This window comes from Strix uralensis, chromosome 21 (assembly GCF_047716275.1).
Source record: "Strix uralensis isolate ZFMK-TIS-50842 chromosome 21, bStrUra1, whole genome shotgun sequence".
Lineage (NCBI taxonomy): Eukaryota > Metazoa > Chordata > Aves > Strigiformes > Strigidae > Strix > Strix uralensis.
The window spans coordinates 8,386,001-8,411,272 of record NC_133992.1 but is presented as its reverse complement, the minus strand read 5'-3'; the positions used below and the strand labels follow the sequence as shown (position 1 = coordinate 8,411,272).

General features: G+C 38.0%; 1 protein-coding gene across 2 annotated transcripts in view; it reads left to right on the top strand.

The window, feature by feature from the left end:
• AK8 (adenylate kinase 8) overlaps positions 1–25,272 on the top strand; it is a 72,058-nt gene that overhangs the window by 22,692 nt on the left and 24,094 nt on the right. The window contains exons 7-11 of one of the 2 annotated variants that reach the window (XM_074891321.1): positions 687–740; positions 1,584–1,784; positions 4,559–4,690; positions 7,568–7,657; positions 20,890–21,031. In XM_074891321.1, the coding sequence (XP_074747422.1) occupies positions 687–740; positions 1,584–1,784; positions 4,559–4,690; positions 7,568–7,657; positions 20,890–21,031 (619 nt within the window). Of the gene's footprint in view, positions 1–668; positions 741–1,583; positions 1,785–4,558; positions 4,691–7,567; positions 7,658–20,889; positions 21,032–25,272 lie in introns of both variants that reach the window. The other variant, XM_074891320.1, reaches the window with a different exon arrangement.

Below are 25,272 nucleotides of genomic sequence, written 5' to 3'. Positions count from 1 at the left end.
CAGTCTGTCTAGTTAATCAAAAAGAAGACTAAGAGGAGATGAGATTTACGGTGTGTGAGTACCTTAATAGGGAAAAAAGCGTCTGAAAGAGCTATTTGATTCAGAGAAGAAAGTCATAAGAACAACTTGTTTGAAACCTGTAATCAAATGCACTGAATATAGTAATTAAATTACAGTTTAACTGTGAGGATGATTAGCCAAAAGCAACCTAGGGAACTGAGAGATTCTTCACCTTTTGGTGCTTTTTAATCAAGTTTGAACACTTTTCTGTGAGGTTATCAAAAATTAAGTTTCCCTGGTCTTGCTACCAAAGTACCCGGGTGAAAAGTAATTGTTTGTGGTATAGGAGAGAATTGATCTAGAGTGATCTGTGGGTACTTCTGTCCTAGGCTCCAGATACAGGATAAGTGAGGAAGAACCTTGTTAACTGGTATGGATGGCGGGGATAGCTCATGGGTACTGGACTAAGATTAATTTATATTTTATCCTACTATACTGCTTAGGAGGTGGAGCAAAATTCTGATTAAAAGTGAAGTATTTGCAGGTAGAATACTGGGAAAGGAGAATGAGGCAAATGTGCTTGAAACGCATTCATACCTCTAAACAGTTACAGAAAATAAAGCAAGTAACTAACAACAGCTACGCTTTTTTGCTTTTTTTGTACCTAGTTGTGCTTTATGCTCCAGACACTGTGCTGATTGAGAGGAACAGTGGGAAAAGGCTTGATCCCTTCACAGAAGGTGCAGTATGTGTTTGTTCCTGATCTCCACTAGAAACTGGAGTGTTGCTTGGTCTCAGAAACATTGTAATATCACTGGGATTAAAATTTAAATGGTATCCCTTTAAGAACTAGTAGGAATTTATAATTATAAATTTAAACTGTTTGGAAAAATTAATTGTTGGCATTATGTTATTTTCTGTGCCAATAAACTAGGGGAAAATGTAAAGCTCAGTCCTGAGCCTGCAAACAGTAGACTATGGCAGTACAGAATATTTGAAGGTTAAATCTTTCCATATGAGCTTACATTTTTCTGTGCATCTTTGCTAGATCCTGGAGGTTTTTTTGAGGTGCAGGTATGCTTTTAGGTATCTTCCATTAAATTACTGTCATAGACATAGCTCTGTGTTGTCTGTTGAGTATTGTTATCAGTCATCAACCATGAAATAAAATCCTGACCGCTCAATAAAAAAAAATCATGTTGGATATTTTAGGAGTGGAATTAGGAGGCATGTTCTTAACTAAAGAAATGGCTTTTATTTGCTGTAAAGGAGATTTTGCTTATCAATGGTCTTGCTTAAGGTTCAGCTGAAGAATTTGAAGAGCTGTCCCCAGTTCCTGCTTCTTACTCATCGTTCTGTCTTGGCTACATGGGTGGGCAGTTACCTTGGCCGCTTCCTATCTGTGCATCTGCAGAGTAATGGTCAGCTGTCAGTACAAGCAGGGAGGGAAATGCACAGGTTATTGCTTGTACCACAGCATAAAGCTTAAAACAAGGACCTTGATTTTGTTTAGGAAACATTCTGGAGCTGAGCAAGACCTATTAAATCATCCTGTTAGTTCCTAATCAGTGTCTAACTTCTAGAGGTGTACCATACGACCTTTGACTGGCCAAGTGATCTGCTGGTACAGCAACGTTTGGTGGAACCAGAAGATCTGTCTGAACAGGAGATATCAAAGAAACTGATGGAATATCACAGAAACTTCCCTGGGGTTTTCCAGATCTACCAGAAAGTTTTGAAATCAATCAATGCAGACCAGCCTTCCATGGATGTCCTCTCACAGGGTAAATATGTACCTTTATGGCAAATCTGACAGTTGATTAAACTCTTATTTGAAAGGTAGCTCTTAGCTGTTAGAGACAGTCTGTAGGATTAGGATTAGTCAACACAGATGGCTCCCCGCTGAGTTGCATTCTCTTGAGTACAGTGTTTGGGCTGTTCCTGGTAATCATTTTACAGGACTAGAGTAAGTGCAGATAACTGGAAAGTCTTAGTTCCACAGTCCTGCCAAGGAACAGCTGGCTCAGTAGAGCAAATGTCACAGTTACTTCTGCGAGAGTCTCTTCTAAAAGGCTGCATTGTGGCTCAATTGGTAATCTCCCAAAGGACTAGTACCTTCCACAAGTCTGATAACAAGAAGTAGGAGTAGCTCAAAGCCGGTAACATTTCATTATTTAAAAGCTGTTTGTGCTGGTAGCTTTTCTGTTCAACAATTCTTGTTTGCCTTTGCTTGACTGTAATGCAATCTGACTTTTAATGTTGATTCTTCAAGAAGAGAATAAGGAAACTGCCAGAAAGACCAATTGATAATGTACTTTGTAGCTGTCAGTCTGTAGATGATCTGTTATATCCCAGTAATTTTGCATCTCAAAAAGGTCTTTTTTTAATAACAAGTGCTGCACTTTTAAGATAAACAAGTAGGAAGTTTATATTCTGAATTTACACATTAATTACCTCTAAATTACTTAATTAAATTTAAAAGTTCATATCATCATTCATAAAGAATTCATGCCTTGAATTGTAAATAAAAATGTGAGTGCCTGAATATTAATTATTATTAATTAATAATGTAGTGAGATAAATTGAAAACTGGAATGAAAAAATCCTCTCTAGATCTTTTTTCTGCAGTGCATCAAGCAGCCAGATTTTTTTTTTTAAAGAATAATTAGATGTGGAGACTGTCTAGGGGATCATTACTCCTAATTAACTTGGTTATTTACTGCAAATTAAGCATCATTTGTAAGCAGGGTGCTTTGCCTGTAATGTTTGTGCTTTCCAATACACTGGGTTATGGAAAATGTTCAGAATAGCTAGAGCACTCCTTGGGTAGCTGATATTTGGTTTTTAGCAAACACTATTTTCTGTTATGATTTCCCAGGGTTTTTATTAAGTATTTTTATTGCTACAGATAGAGTTAAAAAAGAAAGAGGAAATTGCTCATCGATATTAGTATTATTATGGATTGCTTCATACAATTACAAAATTTTGTAAACTCTTAAACTTTAATGCAATTACTGCTAACATATGCTAGGATAGGTGACATCAAATTCAGTTGTACAGTGCAGTATCCCAGTGCAGTTTATGGTGCTGGAGAAAGAGATGTATGCAAGTTTGAGCTGCAGTTTGAGTTAGTTTCTCAATACTTTAGGTCCACTATCTAGAAATAGGAGAGTTTGCTGCAGAATTGAAAAGAATTTATGATACCAAAGTGTCTAGCAGAGGGTCCTCAGAAAAATTATTATTTAGTATACAGAACTATGTTAACAATCATAGTTAAAATACTGATCCTTATGATGTTTTCCATCAATCCTTTTGTGTTTGTTTTTTTTTAAGATGGGCTTAGGATTCATATAAACATTAATGTCTAAGCCAGTCCTATTTGTTAGACTAACAAGGACTCTTCAGTCTAGAGCGTCTTTTATTTGAACTGAAGATGTCTAGGCTAACACTTAATTGTATCCATTGCAATTACAGAGGAAATCGAAGCCTGTGTAGGTGTGCCCACTCTGCTTTAGTCATGGCTAACCATGGCAGTCAGGGGACGGTGGCATGAAGTTTAGCCTTGGCATTTGAATCTGTGATCCCTGGAAAGCTTGCCCAGCTTGTGCTGAAGCTTGAGCTGCTCCCTTCACTAGTATTGTTAGCCATGAAAGGGGCACGGGGAGTAAGAGTGTTTCGCTATGTCCAAATACAATCCTAATTTGTCCTCACTGCCAAGCCATATCTTCTTTTAGCTTCTTGGTGATCTATCAGGTTCTCTTTTGAGACTGGAACAAAGTTCAGATCTCTGTAACACAGCAATGCTGATGATGCTTCACACGTCCGGTGGTCTTTCCAAAGCTCTTATAATCTGTAAATTGACCTGAATGTCGTATTTCCTGCGCAATACAAAATGTAAAAGAATGATGTCCATGAAACAGAGCGGAATCAGACAGAGAAGCACAAATGTCCTACGTAAAGGACATGCAAAAACGATGGACAAAAGAATAAAATCATACTCAGTTATATGTTGTCAATGGTGTATTGTGTCATGACATCCTATGCTACAAGTCTATAATATTGTAATTAGGAGTCTGTTAATCACACACACAGCTGGGTAAATGTCATATTAATTTAACATCCTGAGTTTTTACACTTAAATATTTGTTCAGAAACTGCAGAAAGTATTAATATAATTATATCCCTCTATAATTTGCATGGTAAAACTGTACCTATCAAGCAAAAATTACTTCTGCTAAAAACAACATGGTAAAAGAGCAATTATTAATTGAATCTGCTCTTTAAAATGGTTTGACATCTACTGATGAAAGAAAGTATAGGAGTGTAATGATAGTAAGATTTCTAAAGTGCCTCTCGGTGTAAGTTGCTGACATGACAGTTTTGTCAGAGTCCTGATTTTGGTTGGAGTATGTAGAGATTTCAGTGCTAAAATAAATTATGATCAACATGACAACATTTTTTTAAAAAAGAGAGAAGTTAATCAATTTTTTGTTTTGTTTTGTTTTTTTAAAAAAAGGAGGATATAAACTGTATTTCTTACCTTCCTCTCATGTTCTAGTTCTTACCTATGTCCAAACACGGCACCGATCAGCCGCCCCCTTTACACCACGGATTCTCTTTTGTGGACCCCCAGGCAGTGGGAAGAGCCTGCAGGCAGCACTAATAGCTCAGAAATACGATGTTGTCAACAGTAAGTTCTCAGTAAATATGCACTTTGCTCAATTCCCCCTTTCTCTCTTCTTGATCATTTATCTTTTGCTGTCTGTCTTTCTTACTTGCTCATAAAATTTCTCTGTTTGTCCATTGCTATGGATGTCAAATTTTTGAGGGAAGTGAAAAGTATTTCAGTGAAGAAATATAAACCAAGAGAGCATATATTCTGTGACAAACCAGCTCTAACATTTTTTTATTCATCATTTTTTATACCCATTACATCAGTATTTTTGCGAGTGTTAGATTCCGGTAGTGCTTGGAATTCTTCTGTGGATCAGTGGATCATGAGTAATGTCTTTGCAGTCTCAGCTGTCTGACCAAAATTGGGGCACTTTTAAAACAGCATTTACTCTGAACTTTAATGAAGACTCAGGTTCTGTGCATCTGAAGTAATGTATTAGAAAAGGAAGCAATTATTTAGAAGTGTATTCTCATTCTTTTGTAAAGGAGGCCCAGAAAATTCTATTTGAGTCTTGTTCATAGTCAACATGCTAATGTTGAAAAGTCCTATAATGTGAATATACAGCTTGGTGATTGGATCAATGAAATGTTCTAGAATGTCTTCTAATAGTGGAGTAGCCATAAATTATTTTAAACAAATGTCTGGTTATCTGTAAAATTTGCTGATTGGTCATATCCTCTTTGTTAAGTAAAATCCAAGTTTGTTTCATTAACGTTCTTTCAATGTATCCCAAATGAAAAAATGAGAATTACGTAGATAGTGAATTTTATCTTTGGGAGATTCTTTAATAAGTGGAACCCAGTCGTCCGTAGTGATGTGCCAGTTTGTTTGTGTCTTCCCTGAACTCCTGGTGAAGTCAAAAGATTTCAGTGAACCTGGATTTGGCTTTACATGTGAATAACAACTTCATGATCTGAGCGGTATTGTTTTCAATTACAGGTTTAGTTGATCTGCTCAGAAAAGAAATAAATTTTTTCAGTTTCAAACTTCAACCTTCAGAAGAAGCCATATGCTTTCCATAGAATCATTCCAACTAATGGCTACATCATGGGTTTGTGCAGTTCCATTAAAGGCACAGAAATTGCTATGAAACTGTCTGCCTATTGGTTTGGGATTTTAGGTTTAGTATTTTTGTATTTTAAATCTTTGGTTTAGTGTTTAAAAAAAATACATGAATGTGACTAAAATGATATCCAGTGAACTTGAAAAAGGTAAATTTAAATTATTTTAAAATCTATATTACAATACTGATAAGCATTAAAAAAAATTGATAGAATGTTTATGCTATCAGTTATTTTAATATTGCTGGTTTATGATTTCATATTAAAAAGAAATATTTGTAGATTTATTCAAAGCTGTATTTTTAATAATTGTATAATTGGCTTAATGAAAAATAAAATGTTTGAATGTATTAAAGAAAAATTAACTTGTTCTCATGTTTCTGATTTTTTTTTAACTTTATTTCTGAAACTGCAAGTTTGATAGTGTTTTCATCTAGGTCAAAATTCCCATTTTTTTAGAAGTAACTACTATGCGAGAGAGTTGCAGCTCCCTTTACTAAATACCATTACCACTGCTTTACCCATATGTTGAATTTTATTTTAAGTATATTGTAAACCGATTAATTAAGTATTTAGTATTTTAAGAATTTAAAACAGAGATGGAAGACCATCATTTTTCAGAATAGTATTCAGCATATCCCTCATTTCCAATTAGGCCATTGGGATTGAAGCACAGGCTTAAAAATTTAAATCTTTGTTTAAATAGCCTTATGAATTGTACTGAATTTAAGTGTATACATATTAATTGTCTTAAGATGAGGTCTATGCACTGAGATTCTGTGGTGTTTTTACACCATTTATTGTGGATATGAATTTGCTTCTCCAGGACAACTAGTGACTGTTAAAATTGGTGTTTGTCCCTCGTCACTTCAAGATTAAACTTCATCAACTTTATCCAAGAAATGTTCCTGTGGAGCATTCTTACTCTTTCTTGTGCCAAACAGTGTGATTAACAGTGATAAAGCTGATGAAAGGGCTTGCTTCTTTTTCCATTAAACTGAAGCTGCAGGTGTTGGTGCTTGTTGATTTCAAAAAAGGGGGAGTCAACTTATGATTATTAATTGAAAGGTCATGCAATAATGTACAGAGTGACTGTTATCTAGTATGTACCAAAACTTGAGTTCAAACTAGGACCTGTTGTGATGTTGTGTAACCTCTCCATGCCTTAGTTCCCTCTCTGTAACCTAAGGGTCAGGACTGTTGTACCTAAGTCATGTGGGGCAGTAAGACTCAATAACTTTAGTCAGAAAGTGCTATCCAAGCCCAAAGTAGCAGTATTTTATGTACAGTTCTCCTGACTAAAACTTTAAATCTGCATCTCCTGGTGTTCTGTGTATTTGAAGTCAATGATAATATTGCATTAGCACAGTTTTTTATATATAATTCTTACATGATCATTAAATGATCCAGGGAGTCACTTCCTTGAACTGCGTATTACCCTGCACCTCCAACAGTGTGGTTCAGATGCTGTTCAGCAGGTGTAACTTTATTCAGTAATTATAAGTTTATAAAAAGTGAAAACCACTAGCAATCCCTTGAGTTATTATTTCAGAAACATATTTGATTAATATCTTTCTCTCTATCTCTGTTTTTAATATGTTCTTTGCCAGATGTATTCTTTTTTATTCAGTATTCTCCCCTGCTCAGTCTCTTTGCTTTTCGCTCTGCTTGGCCACAAAAATGTATCCTAACAACAAACCCAAAAAACCTACAACTTTTATTTTATTCAGTGACCTTATTCCAGTATGCAGCTTCTGGGTTTTTTTCTTTTCTTTGTTGCCTCCTTTTTAAAATTTAACCTTGTGTCTTTTTTGTTCTTCCTTCCTGTTAGTTTGCTGTGGGCAACTGCTAAAGGAAGCTGTTGCAGACAAGACAAAACTTGGAGAACTCGTTAAGCCTTATATTGACAGTGGATACCCAGGTAGGGCACGTTGTTGTTTCATTACACCGTAGTTACAAATTTGTGGTGAAAAATAACTTGTGAGTGAATTTTTCTTGGTCAGATTCTAATCTGAGTTACATCAGAGTAATCTGGAAGTTGATTAATTCCATTCATGACATGTGATTTGTAGCACTGCGTAACAGAAGTTGGATTTCTAAGCTCTTCGATAGCTTCAAAACAAATAGTTCGCTGTTTCAGTGAAATTCAGCTTTCTTGTACACATTCCAAAATTTGAATTGCATGTTTTTATCTCTGAATCAAAATCAGAATTCCGATGTAGATGTATACATTTAAAATGTTTAAACCATTATTTAAAGCACAATACAGTGTTTCATTTTTATTTCAAGTGGGCTCTAAGTTAAAGACTCTGCTTTTATATGTGGATTTTGACTTTTAGATGTACTGTAGATTCTCCAAATATTTCACACAAATATTTTAAACTTAAAAATAAAGTTTCTTTGCACTTAATTTCTATCAGCACTTTTGGTTGTAAGAAGGGACTACCACAAAGAATATTTAAGCATACTTCGCTTTTGGAAGGCTCTGCAGTGATTTCAGCTAAATCATAAATACTGTAAGCTCCTTAGGGCAGCAGCTTAAACTTACATGTTTGTTAGTTGTCTTGCACATGGATAGCTGTCTGTATGTGGTGGGTATTAAAAATCAGAAAAGATCTGTAGTTCTAAAGGATAAATTGTATTTCAGTAGGGTGGAAGAATGTTTATTTTGCCAAATTACAATGGCCTGCAAGAGGAACTTTCAGTCCTGATTCTGGCAACAGGCCAAATGGTTACCAATAATACAAATATAAGGAGACAGTCTTGCTGAAGATTGAGAAATTTAGGTTAAGCTTCAGTATTAATGGAATTTTGAGCAACACCCCCCCCGAGCAAAGAGAAATCTTCATTGTCTTTTATTTTTGGCAAGGAAAGTAATTTGGTGAGGTGGAAAGCTTGGAAGTCCCCTTTTTTGCACAATAGCTTAATTCTGAGACTGAATTACACAGATCTGAAACATGAGCCTATGAAATTAACTGAGGTTCCCTTGATACCTTACCAAGAGATTCAGTACTTTTCTAGGCATTTCAAAAAGACCTTTGGCAGCCTGCAGCTTTGGGTATTCTATCCCTCTGTCAGTCATTTTATCAAGCCACAAGGTAATACATTTTAACTCTAAACTTCATCTCTAGTGAATGGATTGCATTTATTCGTAATACAGGAACTCGGCTAGTTCAGTGCATTAATTTTCTGTGGCAGCCACCATATTGCTGAGACTAGGAGCTTATGTGGGAACCATGGGAATGGAAAGCATGAATCTACGGCCTGAAAGAGAGAAGCTGGGTCCTCTGTAACACAGGCACAGAGATCTAGGAGAGGATTTTCTGATTTAGAGACACTGCTAATCAGAATGGGCATTTAACTCAAAGGCAAGAGATCTTAGCGTATATTAATAGCAACGTATCCTAGATCTTCGTGTCTGGAAGTAATTTCTTTGTGTGTATAGTCTGATTGACTTGAATGTGGCTACTTGTGTATGCAGTCTAACTCACATGTGGAGACAGTTTTAAGTTCTGGGCCCATGTCTTTTTCATATTACCCATTAATTTCAGAATCTTGTGTGTATACTGTAATTTCACTTCTCATCTCTGTGAAGTAGAGGACAGCCACTGTAAAAACCTTGCTCTCTAAATTTCAGTTATGGCTGAGATGGGAGTTTGGATGATCTGTTTATTCAAAGTCCTTTAAGAGCTTTCTTTACTAAAACGCTGTTTGTGTATTTTATAAACTTCATCTTAACCATTAAAGTTCCTTAAAGGAGATACCAAAAGAATTCCCAGTAGAGTAAAATAATTGCACAGATTGTAATTTTTAGCCCGTCCTAAAAATATGCACATCCTTAGTCCAAGGGAGCTGCTTTCATTTTAGGAAAACGAAATTGAAGTTGTAATTCCTTTCTTCCTCCAAATTAGAAATTATTTCAGATTTAGATTAATTTTTTTAATAAAGCATGCAAGGATAAAGCTGTACAATGATTCTGAATGTTAATGGAAAATCATAACTATATTTCAGTGCATTGTGGTAAAAAATTCTCCCTTAGTTTTTGCTTATATGCACATATATTTTATGTGGTGGGACATGCTACAAAATTAAGGGCTGAATAAAAATAAATATTATATAGCAGTACCAGAAATAATAAGTTCTGTCATTTTGCTAATCCTCCTCTCCCAGGGATAACAAAGAATGAATTTACATTAGTAAACACTAACGAGAATTCATTACTGCCCTCACAAGAGGCTTGGAGAAAATGAAACAACATAGTGTACTGAAGAGGAAAGATGGGCAAAGAATCCTTGCTGTCTTGCTACAGAGTTACAACCTGGTTAATACAGAGGAAAGATCCCCACACTATTGTTGACTATATTCAGTTTCAAGAAAATCATGTTTGAAAAGAGTTAGTTTAGTCAATAGCAGACAGTGATATAACTGGAAAAGCAATTAGAACTTCAAAATTTCCATTGCGTTTCTAGTTATATACTAAGTAATCTTAGATGTTCCTTTGGGCGAGGAATCATGCAAGTGGTATTACCCCAGAATACGCTGGAACCAAAGACAGACCACAAAAAATATATGCGTTCAAATCATTACTAGTCAAAATGAAACTAGTGCCATAAAATCTTGAGGACACGCCTCATATATTCTTAAAATGCTTGCCCTAGGGACTGCTCTGTGTGGTTTCCCTTCTTGTGGACACAATTGATTGCATACAATTAGTCATTTAAGATATGCCAACAGGGTATGTTGCGGTGTCATAAAAAGGCTCAAGAACCAGCTTATTCAAAGCTAACTCATTATTGAGTTATTGAGGCTGTCCACTGTCTATTCTGTTCTAGTTCTGGTTGACTAACTCAAATCGCTTCTTGGGTTTAGGATTCGGAAACATTCTTTGTATTGTTTTTTCCTGTACTGCTGCTTCATGTATACAACATGTATTTCGAGAACAGCCCAGACAATTCTATTATTCACCCCAGAAGGCAACTCAGTGCATTTCCATTTTCTGTATTTTCTAGTGTTGGCTGTCTCATAAAGACCTTATCTCCTGCTTTATCAAACTTCTCAGTTTTGTATGTGGAGATTTATTTTGCATAATGAAGGTAGCATAGATATTTTTGAGCCCATTAGTTTTTTAATTCCCAGGACATTCTAATCTACAGTTGGTGCACACTAGATACTGAAAAATGCATTTTCAGTGAAAAGTTCAGCAACCTGACTGCTTTCTGTCTGTCATAAACGTAGAGTTGTTTTTTGGACAACCAGTCTGAAATGCACAGACTTTTCCTTCAGGGTACTGTGGTTTCCACTGAATACTGGGCAGTTATTGCTAACTATACTCTGGGCATAAAATTACCCGCATTGGAGTCTGAGACCAGTCTTCTGGTCACTAACTCCAGTTAGTTTAAATCTTGTTCAATAATGCTAAATTTAGCACTCACCGTTTGCTTGGGCAGCCTAGGAAGACTTCCATTTGGAGTAAGAGGTGAGCATAGTGGCCAGAGCTCTTCCACAGGCAGCAAGACAACTCACAGAAATTAATTCATTCAGATTGATTCTTTCTGACATGTTGTGAAGAGACCATTCCATAGACTGGTCCCTCCCCTTCTAGGAATTCAGGCTATGGACAAAGGATGCATATGTAGATAGCCCATTCATAGACTCCACAGGCTTGATGAAGACCTTTATGCAGAATTCGTGTCCTCAGGTTGCTGTAATTCTGGGGAGGGCTAGCCTGCCTTCTGGACCTGTCTCATTGAAAACATGGGCACGCATTAATTTAAAGTTCCATCTGCAGGCTCTATGTTCACCGTTTTAAAGGTGTCTGTCAGAATTTGATACCCTGGGAGAAAAAAAAAATGTGGAAAGCATATCTGCTCTTTTCCCTCCTAAACATCCCTGGTGTTTGCCCCTTGAGATGTTTGTATTTTATTAATGAAAATAGAAGCAGAAGCATTTTGGCACTGGGGGCATCACGAAAATAGGAAAGGTCATCAGTCAGTTGAAAAGAAATTAGCATCCCATTCTGTCTGTTCAATTTTCCATGTTTTCATGGTAAAATAGCATGGAGTGATCACTGCTAATTAATATATCTGTTTGCAAGACTGCAATAAATGGACCAAGGAAAGTGAGATGACAGGAAAACATCAGGAAAAGACCCCACTCCCAAACCAGTAAGATTCTGCTTTTCAGCTGGGAGAACTGCTATTAGTTCAGGTAATTGTTTTTTTCACCAGAATGAAGATTCAGGTGGTAAAGAGAGCTGATTCATGGAAGACAGCTAACATTGCACTGTTTGCAGCCTGTTAGGGTTGAACACATACAATCTGTGTTGGTTTTTTCCCTTCCTTTTTCTATTTTTTAAGTAGTAATATCTGAAGCTATCCCCAATGGCAGTCTGCATGTGGGGGGTAAAATCTGGAATTCCCTAATTTCTCCTATTTTCTAATAAAAACTATTACTGTACAAATGTAGATTCCCCCCCCCCACCCCCTCCCATTTTAAATTGGAATGGTTTTAAAGGGGTGCTTTTTGGTGTAGCCTCTGAAAGTTGGGGTCCCCTGGTGATTGTGATCACAGTCTCACTGAAAGCACTTGGGTTTTTTTTGACATCAAATTAATATTCTCATCACTAAGTGTGAAGTACAGATTTGACAATAGAGCAGCTTCCTCTTTGTTAAAAACTTGCAAAGAGTTTCAGAGTTGAAAGGCTGAGTAAATCTTTATATCTGAGGAGGTAAGCTTAGTGTTATTTCTTGTTTTTAACAGCGCTGTACTGGCGAGCTGCAAGCTGTCTGAACATTGGAGAGAGACCCTTTGGGAGCTCCATTGGTTTTCAGCAAGTCTTTGCATGCAGTGTGTTTGTACTAGCTGAAGACAGCGCATGGCTCTCTAAATAATTTACAAGTTGATTAATAGACTCACATGGGTATAATTAGAAGAGGGAGAGACAGCAGCTACAGTAACGGGTACAGTGCTTGGGGGAACTAGAGACTTTATTTTTTTTTAAAGAAACTTTCTAGGGTGCTGGGCGTTTGAAGATAAGTTGGGAAGAGCTCAGTGCCTCTTCTCTTTTGAAGTGGAAATAGGACAGTTTGAATCCGTCGAGTTTAATTTTTCACAAGCTTTAGGGGCCCTGCAGTGCAACTCCCTTTTTATTATTGAAAAAAACTCTCCATTTTTCTTTCATTTTTCACACACATGCACACACACACACACACACATATACACACAGATCCCAAACAGTAGCTAATAAACAAATTGATTTTCTACTTTATTTAAGTTAGCTTTATAACGATGCTATATGTTCACCTATATGTGCACCTCAATCACAAATATACTGTGTAAAGTTACGGAGATATTTATGAATACACCATACTTTAATTTATGCATTTTTAAGAAACCTTCACCTCTGTTTGACAATGCTTTTGAAGTAGCTCCGTTTTTCAAGTCAAACTTTTGACTTTTCCTCTGGGACTGCTACAAAGGTTTTTTTATGGAAAATAGGTAGCAGTCTTCTTTCCTACTAGGAGAAAATTGGTGGTCAAGAGAACAAAATAAAATTTAATTTTTTTTTTCTGTTTTAGGTGTCCATATCTTAATAAAAGATGCAAGGTTGTAGAATAGGAAGTTTTACATGAATGCATATAGGCAGTAACTTGTCATCTTCTTTCCTGAATTTTACTTTTTTTATGTGTTGAATCACTACAATATGATAAATTAGAGTCCCCTTTTCCTTTATTTGAGAATCTAGAATATATTTTTTTATTCTACACAACATGCAACAATCAAAATTGACATCTCTGGCTAGCAGGTATTCAGGGCTGGAGTAACACTTTGGAGACTTAGTCTATGAAGACATTTTTAAAGGCCACCGCATTTAAGAGTAAAAACAAAACAAAAAAACCCATGCCAAAAAGCCAACCCTGGAAGCCAGACCAGACAAAATAAATGTGATTTTATTTAAGAGTCTAGTGTAGTTGTTTTCTGGAGGAATTGTGATAGTCAGTCAGTTAGTGGATCTGGTTCTGCCTATATAAATTTTGCCTGTCGCCTGGTTTTGCAGCAGTATTCACCATTATTATTGTTAGGGGAGTATCTATAGTCCAATATTAGGCATCATAGCTCACAGGGATAGGGCTGCTGGAGTGCGTGGGTTTGCGTGAGGGAGGGGGTAAAACAGGTTGTTAAAATTAAAGTGTATCAGATGCCCACAGTTCCCATTTTTGGTCAGTGGGCATCACTGTGCACCACCCAAGTGCCACAAACCCTCAGGGTTTGAGTGAAGTTGTGGCCCTTAGCCATGCAGGGCCTCATGGTTATCAGGGGCTTTTAAACAGCAAAGCACAATAGAAATACTAAGCATTAATCTCTTCTGTTTGTTTTGTTCTTTATTGCAGACAGTCATTCTTAAAAACTTAAGTGGTGGTTCCTTTCCTGCTATTCTTCTTGCAGTACTAGTTCCTCAGCAAAGGGCTGCTGAATTGAATTCTGTTTGGAGTTTGGGATGGGGAAATCACATGAGTTTTTATAAGAAAACTGGAAGAAAAAGCATGTTGCATGTTGGCAGCATCCCTTTTTATGGTCTTTGGAGTTTAACATCAAGTTCTGGCTTTGACTCTGTTTCACTGGGTGTCATACACACAGAATCAGGCTCCTGTGTGAAACAGACTTTTTTAACAACAAGCAAAACATTTAATAGCTCTTATGTATCACTTTACATTTTTTTAATGTGGCTGGTAGGTGTCAGGAGGAGCGGCAAGGGGATGCACAGGGCTGGGCAGCTGATCCCACTGTTGGGGATCCAGAGTGCGTGCTGGGACCAGGCACCACTGGCGAGGGACAGCAAAGCCCTTCACGTCCTCTCTTCTCACCGCGCGGTGAAGCGGTATTTAGGATAGAAAGCCAAGATGTTTTTCACCAAGATTATCAGACTAAATTATTCTTTTTTTCATATTATCACTGTCAAAAGGGTTTTGTAGGCCAAATTCTATCCTGTCACAAGCCCTGTATTCTTCTGTAGAGCTGAACTAGTTTAGAAATAAGGAGGAAATAGGGAACTTGGTTGATAATGGAAATGATGTGTTAGATGGGTTAGAGCCGCGGTCGCAGTCTTGTGTCTAGCTGTATTCCCTCTGCAGAAGCTGAAGGAGTAAAAAGAAGTAGCGCAAATTTACTAGTTTTAGAAACTTTCAGGTTAGAAACATCCCTGTGAGGTAATTCACAGTAGCTTTCATCTTGCAGGTGGGTAAACTGAGGCAGAAAACCTAAATCAAGTCTGCAATCAGTGAGGGAGCGTGGATGGGAACCCAGGTGTGTGGAGCTTGACCTCCGTGTCAGCCCACTAGATCATCCCGTGACTCACTGGGAGCCTGTGCCGTTAGGCAGCTACACACAGACACCGACAACATCACAGAGGCTGTTTTTAGGGAAAAAAAGCTTTTTGTGTTTGTATGCTGGATATTCAATTTGGATTGAATTTCCATTGCTAAATCTGAAGATGCCACTAACAGGTAAAGCAGCGTAAGGGGCTGGAATCTTTCCTAGTCACTGCATGTGATCAGATGTAGATTCCTGAATCTCTGGCGTGATAACTGTGAGCAAGCCCGGTGTGCTCCTTTAACATGCGTTTCTGAAAGTCTTGCTTTATCACCTATCATTTGATCAAAGATTTGGGACCGTACCTACTTTAAAAATGGCATCACTTCCTCTTTAATACAGCTAACTCCTATTTTACATTATGAAAAACTTTAAAAAAAAAAAAAAGGTTTTAATATATTCGAAGAAACAAAAATATTTAAAATGTAGAATTTTATATATGTGGAAAATATAAGATATTTAATATTTTATCATATTTATTTTACTCTATTAAAAGAATTACTCCAGTTCTTACAGGAGGCCATTCTCGGCAGTGCTGTATATGCAAAATGAGCGAGCGGAGAGTGTGTTTCTGTGTAAATGATCCCTTTGACGACGTCCCTAACGCGCTGGGACGGGACTTCGCAAACGCCGCTCACTGCTGTTATTTGTTCTGCCGCCTCTTTATTTGCCGCCTTCGCCTCAAACCCGAGAAACTCGGAGATGCCGCCAGGCTTCCCCTGACAGCCCGCCGGTGCCCGGAGCTAGGGAGGACTCGGGAGCGCTCTCCGTTCCCGTGAATTACCGACATTTCGGCGGCTGAACGGCCCCTCCGCAGCGGCGGCTGCTGCTCGCCGGGCGGGTACCGGCCGCCGCCGCCCCGCGCTGCCCGCCGCGCCCGCCAGGTGGCGCTAGAGAACAGCCAACGGCCGCCGCGGGGGCGAGCGGGGCCTGGCGGCGGCGAGCGGGGCCGGGGCTCGGCTCCCCGGGGTGAGCTCGCCCGGCCTCCAGCCCAGCCCGCGGCGAGGAGGAAACGTTCCCCTTCGCCTGGCGGCGTCGGAGTGAAAATGGCCCTTTTCGTCCCGCCGCCGCCGCCCCCCTTTGCGTTGAAGACGCGCTCGGGTTATCTGTTGTTATTCACAATAAGCACAGTCGGCTGCGTGCTATGAAATGGAAAAATTGCCCGTTTTCACAAGTCTGGCGTGTTGGCAGGATGCAATTAAAATATTGATCAACCTACAGGATGGTAAATCACTGTTAAATCATTCTCAAACACATTAAAAACGAATTGATGCAATGTCTGAAGACCTTAATGTGGGCAAGGAAATAGAATCCTTCTCTGAAAGACCCGAATAAAATGACCCATTGTGAATAATCCAGAGTTTATAGAGCAATAAAATAAGCAAAACTCATGCTTTGCTAAATTTAGGATTTACAGGACAATCCAGGAAAGTAGCCTTTGGCAGTAGCTTATACTCAGGGCAAGATGTTAACTGTCAAGTACTGGGATCAAGCCTCAGGCATCTGAATTAGCTGTGAAAGTCTTCAAACCTAGCTAAAACACAAAAAAAATCTCCAAGAGAAGGATAAAGAGTAAATGGACAATACTGTCAAAAGGACCTTAAACTTTTTACAGCACAAACCTGACAGAATTTACATCTGCAAATGCATTTATGCTGTACTTAGAATTGAGGTTTTATAGGTTCGGAGAAGTGAGTCAATACCCTTCAAAAGTCTTTTTTAAAGAGAAAGATATGGAGGAGGAATCAATTTAAATATGATAATTGTATAGCTTGGAGCACTGACAGCATTGAAGCTATTGGAGAATAGTGCCCTGTAATCTCTCAAGTAGTGTTTTTGCATTTCAGACTGTGCCTTTAATGTTCTGTTACTTTTGTCTCGAGCAGATGGTATGATTTTGTCAACTGATTGCCTGATACGGTTTTCCATTAGTCCCGCAGATCTATGGGTTGGGTAAGAGCTAATAGGCCACACTCCTATGAGTTTCATGAGGAAGTACTTTTCATGAGAAGTACCTTATACTTGTGAAAACCTTTGAAGCTCTGGGAAGTAAATTTATTTTTTAAATGGTCTGCTGGAAGGTGCTGATTGACAGCCCTGGCGATAGAAAATCTCTAGGTGTCCACACAGCAGTTTCAGCATGAACAGCAGCACTTTAAGCCTGTTCCCTGTACCCTGCCTGATCATACCCTTGAATTGATTAGATCACTTCTTAGGTCCACAGCTGCTAATTCAGCTGTGTAGTCTAGACCATTAACATGGTCAAGACAGGCTGGGAGGTAAAGGAGATGTGGTGTGTAGTACTGATGTTAGGCAAGAATGTATGCATGAATGCATTGCATTTCTATCTGGAACTGGCTGTGGCCTCATCCTGCCGTGTACACCATTTCTGAGGTTCACTGTGCCCTTGGTCCACAGCTCTGTACAGTGCTCTCAGCACAGGGTAGCCCTGTAGCTCAGCAGCTCTGCTGCATTACTTCTGAGGGGTGAATTTTACTCCTGTACCTTGATTTCTTGCCTTAATAGAGATGTGCTTCCACATTACCTAATCTGGATATCTCTTTGTAGCACATTGTAATTTTTACAAGAAACTTATCTTTGGACTTCTCTAATGATAAAGTAAAATCTCTCTAGAGTCTCATTCCCCCAACTTTCAGAGTTGGTAACTCACACAAGCTGATGTTGAAAAAGAATTGATTATTCAAAGCTCTTGTGCTTCATAATCTACTTAAAACATGTAGATTGACTGTCTCATCAGAAAAGCTCTAAATTTTACTTTCCTGTATAGCCCGTTGGGTCATGTGCTTAAGGCCAGGAGACCTCTGGCTAGTAACTTACAGAGTGTGTGCCCCTCCAATTACAGGTTATTAATTTGCCTTACATTCAGGAGACAGTTCCACATGAGTGAAAAGGAATACCGTATTGCCGAGTTCTTCATTACCTACTCTGTCTGTACCACAGCAAAATAAGAATAATACTGATTTCTTTCTTCCTTTTTTCTCTTTTTTTTTTTTTTTCCCCCTCTGGTCTGTGGAAGATGTTTTACAGTTTTAATGCAGCTGTTTTAAGTGTGACTGTTCCTGTTCAAGGGCAGCTGATGTACTTTGTAATGCCATTGAACAGCCAACAAGCTATGTTCCCCTATTGTGTTGAAGTGATAGGTATGTTTGCTAATCAAGAGGAGAGCAGAGCTTGCTGTCTGACTTGTTTATGTTTTATTTCTCACCATCAAGCTTTAGAGGGAGGCACAGAAAATATGTAAGCATCTATATTATTCAGTGATGTATATATGTACATGAGTGTACAAACAGTCTGAAGTGTATTGCTGATACCTTCTAGTCAGTCATCACTGAAATTAGCAAGGTGTCAGGGTTACCACATATCCCCAGTATTACTCAAAATACCCCAGACCTGGCATTAATTGTCACTGCATCTTCATTTTTTTTCCCTCTTGTCAATGCTTCAGTTTTGTTCAAAAGTAGTGACCAAAGTGGAGGATTTCCATCATCAGGATTCACAGAAGGCCTGTGGGAAGTGATCAGATAGAGGAGATGCTGCTTGGTTCCCATAACAATTGCTTTTTAATTTTCTTGTAGGCTGTAGTGTTTCTCCTTCCCATATGCAGGATGGAAGGAGTTTGGCCTCTGGAACTGGAGAATCTCCTACAATCTGCTGGAGGTTCAACAGCACTGTATACCCACTTATTTCTCTGTGCCATTCCTGGGGCTTTCAGCCTCTGCCCTGGTTCCCTGTTCATCTCACAGGGATGTCAGCTCCAGCAGAATCCTACCTGCAGTTTTACTCAATTTCTTTGCAAAACTTTCTTTAAGCATTCTGAAAATGTTTCAAAAAAACTATGCAATTTGGCATCTTTGTATATCCACGTTAATGATTCCAGTAGGAATGGTGAAAAAATGAAGACAAAAAGTTTAGTGCTGCAGCCAGAAATTCAAGACTACCAGGAAAATTCCACTGGTCTTTGCATGGAATATATTTTGGGGAAAGAGAAGGTGGAATGTGTTTTTTCTTTCTTCCTACCAGGATGTCTTGGTTTTGTATTAGTTCTTGTAACCTGGAGGGTAGGGAGAACTGCCCTGCAAAGAGCACTGAAATTCTCCTGTTATCCCCTCTCTGCCCGCCTGCAGCTCAGGTCTTAGATAAGTATCATGTCTAATAACGTTTCTGCCTGCTGCTGCACTGTTGTATAGTTAATTTTATGAATCCTGTTTTTAACCGAATGCCTAGTTTTGCATTGTCATTTTGCTCTCTGTCAAGTGTCTGGTTTTATTCAATTCCTTTTTTCTTGTAGCAGATGCAGAATATTAAAAAAAAAGTTAAGGGGAGTAATAATGTGAAGTGGGTATCCTCAATTAATACACCAATCTGTTTTCTAATTAATTCCCTGCGGTTTTCCTCCCTTTTTGCTGGTGCACTGAATCCTGACTGCAAGTCTTTAAACTCAGTAATTTGATTACTTAAAGGAGAAGTAATGAATTTCATGGTAAAGGTGTCAGTCTTTAGGAAATGTTAAATTTCAGGAAGCAAAAGGATTCTATTATTGTGGTTTAAAACCTGCTTGTACCCAGGGTATAAATGTGCACTGCTAATAATATACACTACTAAAATACAGGCGCATTCCTGTCAGCTAGTCCTAAAGCGAATTGCATTGTTAGAAATCTGATGCATACGCTCTCCTACAAGCACTTGTTGTTGTATTTTTGTATGCAGATGCGATGCCAGGGTGAGTATCAAAACATCAACATTCCATGATGTGGATTTATGTAGCGTTTTTTATCGCTTGTTTCCAGTAGAGGCAACAGTGTATTAGACATACTGTACAAATAAAGAGAAGGGACTCTCATTGCTTTTTGAAAATTGTTTTGGCTGCTTCTTTGGGAAGTAGCTTGAGGTGATTTTGCTGACCATTCTCTGCGGTTATTTGACACTAAGCCCAACACATTGCAAGAGTCCTCGGAAAATTTATAGTCACTCTTGTTGAACCTAATCATTTATTTCTTCTGTAAAAAAAATTTTGAAAAAATTACAAGATACACATTTAAGTATCTTGATTGAAATATTTTACTTTATGAAGGCTATAGTGAAAATATGCAGGATACCTCCTTGCCACTGTGTCCCATTAAATAGAATTTTAAAAGCTGCATAGTAATCATAATCCCAGTCAGCATCTTGCCCTAAAGAGAAATAATAATAGAGGAAAGAGACCTTTTATCTCTAAAATTAGGGAGTCATCAATGCAGTAATTACAGTAGTTGAAATACATTTTGGAAATTTATTTTCAGTTATAAAAGCTTCCAGCCTTTGGGCAAATTGGAGAAATATTGCATCTAGCCTGCTGTGGCAGAACCATTATCATCTGCTAAGTTAAATATGGAGGACTACAGAAGTTTCTTTCCTGTTTTAGGATTTCTTTTACACAACTTGGGTCATTATTTTTGCATTTTGATAAGATTGTGTCACACGCTTCATTGTGACATCAGCCCAGTATGGCTGAGAGAAAAAGTATTTTGCAAAATTATGTAGGCATCAGTTTTTACCAAATACTTTGCTTTAGTCCTGCAGTTCCTTATGAGTTTGGGGGTTCCATGAGAGCGCAGTAAATATGCAAAAGTCAACATTAGCTCTTCTCTCCAAAATCTATCATAAATGGGAATAACTCTTTGTGTTTTAGTTCCTGTAGCAGTCTAACCAGAAAAAGTAGTGTGTATCCTCCTTAATTGCAGACTCGGCATACAAAATAAATGTCATCTTTTTAATCCTTTGCAGTCCCAGACAACCTTGTTATGAAGATCCTGGCAGCACGCCTAAACGCACTAGACTGCATGACCAATGGTTGGGTGCTTTATGGCTTCCCAAGAGACGTAAAGCAGGGAGAAGAGCTGCAAAAATCACATATTATTCCAAACAGGTAAGATATAAATTTAGCAATCACAACATTACATATATGAAAAATTTGTTTGTGGAAAGATACAGGTCTTTATTGACATTGTATAGGCTATTGCATCTTATTTATTTATTGCTTCCTTAACTAGAAAAGGGGTCTTTCTCCTGGAGAGTAGGAAATAGAGCATTGGCCTTACAAATCCTCCAGATGGCCAAACTGTGGGAGAGAGAAGAGGTTTGTTCTTCTGGTTATTTGTTTGAGTTGTCTCTAAAGGCAAACCATAAGAAATGGATTAAAGTTTGGATTATATCAGAAGGTGTATTTTATTTGCAGCAGGAGGGGGGATCTACATCTTCTTTCTTTAGCATTGGCATAATATCATGGAAATATATTAGTATTGTGAGGAGCTCATTATGAGACTTTTGGGTTTTGTGAAATAATTAAAAACAACATGAGAATTACATTTTATTTGAGCTATAATGAAGTGTTCAGAAATGTAATATAAGAGAAGTGAGCATCAAAAGAGAACTGTTATGACTGCCAGGCAAATAAAATGGAGTTATTCTACAGCTGGTCCAAAGGTGGTGAGGATTTGAAATGCTGGTGTACTCATCAAAGCTGAGAGGCTTCTCCATTCCCCTCCAGGGATTCCTGGTTCAGTCCATACCACCGGCTGACACAGTGGCCATTCCAAGAGCATATATGTTGTAAATTTGTAGTCTTTATGCTTCCAGGAAGCTTATTCTTATCTAAAAACTGGTAGTGGGAAAGGTGTATTACCCACCTAAGTGTTTTAAGTTGGCAAAGTTATCCTTCCTGTGTGTTCTGTGTGGCTGCCCTCAATCCCCTCCCCACTGCTGTAGAGGGTGTAGTGAAAAGATGTAAAAGGGTAGGATTAAGTAGGAGAAAAGAGGAGAGTGAACAGGAAGAGAGCTAGCAGTCATGCCATCAGGGTTTAAAAATGAAAGTATGTGAAAATAGCAGTAGCTGGATTAAAAGTAAGGCAAAATACATCTTAAACAGCAACCCATTTCATGAAAAAAGGAAGAAAGAATCTTGAAATTTATGCTAAATTCAGCTAAATAACATTTCCCATGACTTATTCTTCATGTGCATATAGAAGGTAGATCCTGAGTCCCTAAACATGTATCTGAGTACCTGAGATGAGTGTGAATACTCAAGTGTATGCTCCTTTACAGGATTGAGACCTCATCAGGTGAGGAAGAACAACTCATTATAAAATTGTACGTGTGGAAATTTGGCGCCGATACATTTGCTCAGCTTCCATTTTCTTTAAAGATCTCTGCACATTCATATCTGAGTTAAGAATTTGGCCCCTACTATTTTATACAGGGGTTGAAGTAAGGGACAGAAATAGACATCATGCTACCTGATTGATTTTGGAGCTGATATTTTCCATGAAACTGAAGTAGTAGGTATATAAGGGAGAGAGGGTGATTATAAACAAAAGGACATATTGCAGCTAGGATAGCAGGGCAGTAATTCAGTTTCAGTTGTGATGCTAGTTATAAAACACTATCTGCAGAGGTGGTGTTTCTGACATCAGGAGAAAAACCTGATAGAATTATGGCCTTGAAATCAATCTGGGAATAGAATGCAGAAATCTATAAATCAGACACAGAACAATCTACAAAGTCTCATTTTTAGGAGGGCTCTGTTGATGAAATTAGATTAAAATAAATTTACATATATATCAAGTTTATTATTAAAATCTAGTCACATCAGTAAACAAAATTATTTGTGAAAGAGTATGTTACTCTGTGTTTTGAACTCAAAGTAGACCTCTTTGGCTGATCAGAACACAGAGTTATTGTCTGCTTGTCAAGTCACAAATCTATTCCTTAGAGCTAATAAATGGTTAGTGTTCAAATACTATGTTTTATCTGACTCCCACCTCATAAAGCTAGTACACATAATACTAAATTATACAGCATTGAGCAGGATCAGTCTCCTGACTCCTCCATCTTACAGAAAGAAAAACAAACCTAGTAATTGATGGTAGAAAAGAAGGAAAATAAAGTTATTTGAAAACAAACAAAATGGGCTATAAAGTTTGTTAAAATGTAATAATAAAAAAAACTCATACAGCATCAGCCACTGCATCCAAAGAACTGCCCTGGAACAAAAAAGAAAATAATTCATTTTCCACTGAAAAAGTAAGGTACAGAGTTTTCTTTAAATTAGAATTTGCAGTAGAGCGAAGGCTTGCTTACAGACTGGTACAGGAAGACCTGCCTGTATCAGACAAAACCTGTCTACCAAAGCACTGCTCTTTCCGTACTCGGAGAAGACATGTATTGCTTTCTGTGTTCCTCCCTATGAAGCAGTTTCTGCTTAAGTGGACAGGATCCTAATCGTATTGAACTGTGGCAGCCTTTAGGGCAAATAAGAAGCTGAATCTATTAGTGGTCTCTCAGCTATCTAGTAAAAGAACACCATTAACCACTTAGTGCCTACGGTAAGTGGGAATCCAAATACAATTACAGGTTGGTGTCTGAAGCTCAGAACTACTGACGCAAAGGACTGAATTCAGTTCCTCATCCAAATGAGTGTAAATAGGTATTTTAGCTTTTTTTATTGTTAATGCTTGAACAACAATAAGAAATATATAGTATAGCCATGGATAGTTCTAATATACCGAAAACTGTATTTAATATCTACTGAAATATTTCTTATCCTCTTCTGCTCTAACTCAAACTTACAGTTAAAATAAAATTCAGCAGCAACAGTGTCATCTGTTACATATCTCTTGTCATTAGCTTCAGCTGGTTCATGACCAGCTGTCTGCTGGTTCCAGGCCAGCTTAAGGCAATCAGCAGTTTAAGGATTCCCTGAGCCAGAGGGTCATCTGGACAACTGTCTAATAGCCCATTTTCCTTGACTTTATAGTCTCTTTTTCAACACTGTACTTTTCACCTCCACCAAATCGTGTGGAAAGGAGTTTCACTTTTTCACTGGGTGTCATATGACAATACTTCACAGTGTTTTTTCCAGGTTCCTTTCTCCTGTTGAGAAATAGTTATACACATTCCCTGTTCATGTCTTCTAACGCTCCTGATTTTATAAGTCTCTTGTATATGCCTGTTCAGTCACCTCTTTCCCAGGCAAAGAGCATCAGTCTGTTTACCCTTTCATTTCCTAGAAGTCATTTCACTCTTCTGATCATCCTGTCTCCTGTTCTTTACCTTCTCTAGTTACTCTAGCTGTTTCTTTGCTGAGATGGGACAACCAGAACTGCATTCAGTTTTGAGGGTGGCACTGTGTACTGGATGTATATATATTGCCATAAACATTTTTTTATTTTGATCTTAACTCCATTCCTGATACTCTCTTAGATATTATTGGGATAGATTTTGGAAGAATGTCTTGTCTGTGTAGACTATGGTAAATATACAGTGGCTCTTTCACTGAAAATACACTGAAAAATCACAAAGTGTCACAGATCTCAATTGAGTGTGTACAAACTCAGCAAGGAGCCTAAAGACCCTGTAACTCAAGGTCTCTGTAGTTAAAACTGTAGCCAGGATTGTGTTCGCGTTCTCCTCAAGCCGATAAAGCAAGCCCTTCCATCTGTGCCAATGGGCTCTGCTAAGTGTGTCCTGGGGTTCCCAGTTCCTCTGTTCCATCATTTCCTTCAGTTTTTTCCATCTGATGTGAATCCAGGGCCAATTGTTACACATTTCAGTATTGATTAATTATATTACAGTAGTATCTACAAACGATACAAGTGCACAGAGCTGGGCAGGGAAGGGATGAACTTGAGGACTGACCTAATAATGCATGTATAATATGTTTCAAATATCCATTTTTCCAATATTAAAGTTTTTTCTTTCCCAGTAGAGAAAATAAACAGCACTAGCTTCTCCAGTGCAAGTTTTGCAGCAGTGGTCTTCAAAACGATATGGCTGTATCCCCGATTATGTCATCTTTTTACATAATATATTTAAAGCTTCTTTTTCATCACACTACTAATACTAATACAGGTTCGTATTCAAACAGTTTAGGGTAATGAAGTTCCTAATTTCTAAGGTAGAATCTGTGAATATATTGAAAAGGGAAAAATTGGAATGGAAAATTTTTTTTTTTTTTTTTTTTTTTTTTTTACTATTTGGTCTTTACATGGGGCTTTCATATTTCTGCAGCTGATCCCAGTGTGGATTAGGGACAATAAACAGCCTATTAATGGAGGCCTGAACTGGGAAATGGAGTTTGAATCAGCAGCAAAATTCAATGGCTGCCGAAGG